The sequence below is a fragment of the Cyanistes caeruleus genome, chromosome 2, assembly GCF_971803275.1.
Source record: "Cyanistes caeruleus chromosome 2, bCyaCae1.hap1.1, whole genome shotgun sequence".
NCBI classification, from domain to species: Eukaryota; Metazoa; Chordata; class Aves; order Passeriformes; family Paridae; genus Cyanistes; species Cyanistes caeruleus.
This window is the reverse complement of record NC_141702.1, coordinates 61,553,711-61,559,710: the sequence shown is the minus strand read 5'-3', so window position 1 is coordinate 61,559,710 and position 6,000 is coordinate 61,553,711. Positions and strand designations below refer to the sequence as shown.

At 37.0% G+C, this 6,000-nt stretch overlaps 1 protein-coding gene across 1 annotated transcript in view; it reads right to left on the bottom strand.

Moving 5' to 3' along the window:
- Window positions 1–283: 283 nt before the first annotated feature.
- ADAT2 (adenosine deaminase tRNA specific 2) overlaps window positions 284–6,000 on the bottom strand; it is an 8,774-nt gene continuing 3,057 nt past the window's right edge. Inside the window, exons 3-6 of the mRNA XM_086869131.1 lie at window positions 3,085–3,235; window positions 2,386–2,492; window positions 660–732; window positions 284–544 (exon numbers count right to left, since the gene is read on the bottom strand). Coding sequence (XP_086725257.1) covers window positions 504–544; window positions 660–732; window positions 2,386–2,492; window positions 3,085–3,235 — 372 coding nt within the window. The 3' untranslated portion in view covers window positions 284–503. The remainder of the gene's footprint in view (window positions 545–659; window positions 733–2,385; window positions 2,493–3,084; window positions 3,236–6,000) is intronic.

Below are 6,000 nucleotides of genomic sequence, written 5' to 3'. Positions count from 1 at the left end.
AAATCTGGTTTGTTCTAAGGTAGGAAAAAAAACAAGGAAACATTTGCAATGGTCCTAAGTCTTCAAGGATTGTACAATTCCTTTTGAATACATATACACACACAAACTGTAAAGGACTTAAAAATTTAACCCCCCAAGAGTTACTTGCTTGCCTACACAAACATTTCCTATTGAAAAGCAAGATGCTTCTCCACACATGGAAGGAAAAAAATATTCTAGAATGTGTTCTAGAAAGCACCATATTAATGGATCTGTCTGTAAATGAGTGGACTTGAACCACCAATTTTCCTCTTTCCAAAAACAGCCATTTATTCTCTTGTTTTGTCATGATAACAAGAAATCATAAATATAGGAACACAGGAGCAGGTACATAAGTATCCTATTAGTAAAAACTCTGTGGAGAAAATGAAACACAGTTTGATTGACCTGTACATTTTAAAAAAGCAGTATGCTGAAGAAACCTATCATTTTCTGGTAAGTTTCTGTGTCCCACCGGTGTAGGGCTACTGACGCCGATCCTTTTTCCGTACTTTTGATTTTGGTGCTGCCAAGAAACAGGAAAGGAAAAGAATCATCAGAAGTGAATTACAGTAATTCCAGTGCCAACATTCTTTTAAATTAGGTTGGCACCAAAATGGATGCATTAATGTAAAACCTACCATTGGGATTTTCTTGTCTGTAGAAAGCTTTTAACAATTCCACTGCTTCTTCAGCACGATAGCCAGAAGAGCACTGTTCAAATTAGAAGGATGTTAGTGGGCACATCTGAGAATAACATATTCCGTGCTTCACAATAATGCCTTGAGTACAGAACAATTTTAAACAACTGTACTGTCAACTTAGGGGTCAGAAAAAAATCTCCATTTCAGGTTTAATACCTAAAACATCAGGAAAACACTATATTGAGGCTTAGTAGAGCAAGTAATTTCCTTAATAACTTAATATTAGGCAAAAGAAACTTTCTTAGTAAATTATGTAAAATTTATGCAATCTACAATTTCATTCTTATTAATGTGTTTCAAACCTCCCACACTCAAGCACTTGGAAACATAAGAGACATACAAGATTCCTGAGAGAAAAAATTCTTCCACATACCTATTCTTTATTCCTAACAGTCACCTTTCAGATCTTTTTGGTCCTTTAAATGGCTTTTCCATGCCATGAATACTAATGACAAAGCATTTAAATGTCACCCACACTAAATAAATCTCCACCCATGCTAGAAAATAAGTAGTTACTCCTATTACTTACATTCCACTGCAGTTGCCTACAGAAACAAAGGATTCATAGTATCAAGAACCTTCTCCTTTCTGTCTTCTGAATGTATAAAAAAGTTAAATACCACATGCCAATGTTAGCAAATGAACACCCTTTCAGTACTGAGTACACCAATTAATTCAGATGCCTCACTGACACACTGACAGAAAGATGCTTAATATGTTTACACTAGAGTACCAAACAGTATTGTCTTGCTGACTGAAATTCTTTGAGCCTTGAGCCTTTAGTGCTTATTTACAATGCCAAAATACATTACTTGTTTTTTACATTCATTAAATCCTTTATGTGAAATGTGGAAAAGAACTCCAGGAATCAGTATCACTTTACAAGGCAAGCTCATGTACAACTGTGGATCATGTAATAAATAAAAAGCTAGAAATACTCTCTACATGTAATGGGCACATAGGCAGCATCATGCTGTAAAGCACCTAGATTTACTTATACTCCGCCTCCACTGAATGTTTGTCCAGCCTTTCTCACATGACAAAGATGCCTTAATCACCCCAGACATTGTTCTTTCAGTATCCTTACTATTCAGAAAGTTTCTTGATACCTAAACTGAATTTCCTCTGCTACTGTTGCAGTTCAGATTTATTCTGGGATTTGAACTACATGAAATAAATGTAAGCTAATACATTTTATCTCATAAACACACAGACTGAAAACAAAAATACAATCATTTCTGATGGCTCAACTAAAACCCATTAATTTTGTAAGTTGCTGTTACTTGATCTTTATTGATTATGTGTTTGTACATTCTGCAGCTTAAAATAATTTTCCCTCAATCTCTTCCTGCAGCATATACTTACTGTTCTAAGTATTACACATATTTTAGATATATTTAATTCTTACCTTATTCCACAAGCATAATTCTTTCCCTTACCTTTTGACACATCCTTTTAAATAATTAAAGACTGTCATCAGGGCTTTCCTCAATTTTCTTTAACAACCTAATTTTTTTATGTTATTTTCTTATTAAGCCAAGTTTACTTGACTGTAATCATCTTCCATCTGTGTCCCCTTAAAGTGATGCGTAACATTCTCGAAGCCTAGTAAGGAAGCCCAGTACTCTAGCTGGATAACAAAGGAAAACATTTTACAGCCTACTTCAAATGGGTCTCCTGAGTCCACCATCTCATCGGACGAGATGCTCAAAACGGAGCCACAGCCTCCAAATCGCTCATTTCGACAGCCATACACGACCCGTGGAATTTATGGGAGTGAGTCAAGGTAATGAGTGAAAAACAAGCAGGAAGTACAGAAGCCTGATCTATGCAGTCATCAAATTTCCTACAACGTGCTTGCACTCTTCAAACTAAATTAGTTTGAGCTACAATTTCTCCCTCATAAAATTGGAATTTACTTGAATGATGTAAGATGTATTGCTGAAGATGCACATCCAGCCTATCTCAGAAAAGGGGAATCATGAATCCCCAAAGCAGGGGCATACAAAGACATGGTTTACTGATTGATACAACATTCAAAACTGAACACTCATTTTATATGAGTGGTATTATAGCTCACTTTATATGCTAACAGACATATCTGAAATGTATTTTTAATCTCCAAGATCTTGTTTGTTGTAACCTGTTGTTTGTTATAACTGCACCTCTCTATAGTTACAACTGCATCTCTCTTTCACTCTTGAGTCTCTCACTATTCATCATGGAGGTGGGTGCAGACCCTCAAACCACCCCTCATGGTTTTTCTTCCCTGACACTGCCAAGCCTTTCTTTGTGGGCTCACTGCCAAAGGAGTAATGGTTTGACACAGAGTTTCCCAGTGTGAGTCAGCACGAAAGGATACTCATCAAGCGCACAGCAGCTGCACACATGATACAGGGCTCTACAGTTACGTACAACACCAGCTGTGGAAACACTTCCCTATAATCCCTCTTGTGTTGCTTGCACCAGTCAAGGACCTGGTCGATTGCCACCATTTCTGCATGTCGAGTAGCCTAGAAGATAAAAATAAGTATTTTCTTTAAAGTTTGCATTAATTCGATTTTGTTATAGAAGTAATGTAATGCTCTTTGCTGGTTCAAGTTGCAAAAGAAATTTCATACCACCCAGACTGCAGAAAAAATACTCAACCCAAGAAAGAAAATATTCAACCACAACCTATGTACCACACAAGATGTACAAGTGCCATTTTTTTCTTCTATTTTTTCCTAGGCAGAGGAGCATGCTCTGAAGTTCTCCTCTCTCAGTCATGCCAGTACAGTGAGGCAAGACATGAAAGCTCTGCTTGAGGCTTAAGGGACACACAAAGCCCACTGGCACAACTGATGTAGCCCATAGTCCACTCTACTTCCAAAAGCAAGAATACAGGCTCGATTACTTTCTTTGGAAATATTAACAAAGTGCTCCTCCCTCTGCCAATATTTCTGTGCTCACAAGGAATGAATACACTGTGAACATGCAACAGTTTCAGTATGTTTCTGCAACTGGTGTGCTCTGTACACACAACACTTTCAGTTTGCCTCAGGTTTAATGCTGCTTGGGGAAACATATGTGTACAATAAGACCCTCAAGTAATAGGCAAGGAGTTTAGCATATGACTTATTACAAAAAGACAAAAGAATATTAATTTCTCTTTCTTTTATCGTTTCTATTAAGATAACGAAATGATTAGTATCTCAATGTCTATGGCACAAGAACCTGAACAGAAGTGTTGACTTTAATTGCAGAGAGACCAAAATAATCAGTAATGTCCCAGTACTGCTCTGAAATGTCTGCAACACTGTGTTACACCAATGAAATATCACAGCAAAAATTTCAGGAAGTAATAGTTTTGAAAAGACTCTTCAGTCAGAGCCTGATGCTTATCTGAATTAAGACTATTAGTATTTTCCTTCTTTCCTATTTATTCTGAAAAAAAAAAAAAAAGGGTGTTTTTGACACAAGCATTAGAGTAAGACTTAATCAATCCAGATTACAGTTGTACTTCTGTTGTGCATGTCCTCATATGTCCCTTGATATTTTCCTCTCAAAACATGAACTTGGGTTAATGTTTCAGCACTGTAAAGATCTGGTGATAACACTGAGATGCTCTATAATACATGACAAAGGACTCATGTTTAATACTGTTCAAAAACATTTCAAAACTCCTAGAAAGGCCATACAGCTGCTGCAGGTTCTGCCAGCTTCTGCAGTAAGAGAAGTCAGCTACAAAAACAAAATTACACTAATATAGAACATTACTACATACCAGTGTACTCATATATTAAGCAACACACACTGTTTTGGTCATCTCGTGTCTTGAAGACACAGGAACACCAGGACAAATTCACCTCAGGGTGAGAAAGAGTCACCCAAGTTACAGAACAGTCTCCATTTGGAGACTAATTAGACTGTGGCTCTTAACAGATACAGTCATTAGTTTTCCAAGTTAAGAGGACTACAGTAGAGGTTTTTAAAATAATCAAGAAAAATGTGGAAAAATCAGTTATAACTGTGATTTATTATTTCTCATAACAAGTGAGCACCCAATGAAATTATCAGGCTGCAGATATAAAACAAACAAAAGGAAGTACTCTCACAAATCACATAATTACATTGTGAAACTCATTGCCACAGGATGCTATGGAAACATAAAACATAAATGAGTTCAAAAAAGGTTTAGACAAATTCATGGAGGATATGTGCATGGACAGCTATCAGAAACAATGATCCAGATATAGTCTTGGACTCTGGCAAGTTATTATATAACCCTAAGTTATTCACTTTCAGAAGTGGAAAAATGTGCAAGGGAAAGGTTTATGCTACTTCTTCTTGTTTCTTGAGCTCCCTCCTTACACACCTATTAAAGATCCATCTTAAAGACAAGATATAAGGGAAAAACTGACCTTCTAGATCTGTCTTAAGATTTTGTTTTGTATTAAGCCATGACTAGCTAGCCTTTTTTTGACTTCCTATTTAGACTTGAAATAACGTATTAGAGGGATTATTTTAATTTTGAATCACTGACTCAATTCATAAATTTAACTTGCCAAATATTTTACACTACTTTAAAGTCAAGAAAGCAAAAGCAGGTTAAGAGTAGCAAGGGAAAATGAGAATTGTTACAGAGTGGCAAATGGTATACCAAGGGAAAAAAGCTGACTCTGTGGGGTGAAAGGCTTGACAGTGCCCCAAACGTTTCACAGAGAAAAAAAAGATATCACCACTGCCCTAAAATGCTTACTTACTAAATTTTAGCCCATAATTAACATGTGAGAGTAAAGGGGGCCAAAGCTCAAAGTTCTGCGTTATCTTGTGGCTTCACTACTACAACAATACTTCATTTTCAATTATCCAGTACTGTGCCTGCAGGACACTTGCTACAATGACCCAACAGGACAGAACAAAGAGGAGATGTCTGTGTGTATCAACAAAGGACCTAAGACAGAGCACATTTTACTGGGAAGTGAATGACTGCATCACATGTGGGAATAGAGATGCCAAAAAACCATTTCTAGCTGAGAAGGGTCACACATGTTGTAAGGGAGAAAATTTTCAGGTTGGTCTGAGGCAAGACTGTGAACAAGCAAGTGTGGGAGCTGCCAGAGGGCACGCAGCACCGGCACAAGCTTGTGAACGAATCGCCAGTCTGTCTAAATCCAATGTCTTACACAGACATTTGCTCACTGTTGCCCAACAAAGACAAGTAGTGCCATGTCTGACTATTTTGAAATGCTGATGTCACAGCCATGCTCCTAAAAAAATAAAACTAAATAAACCA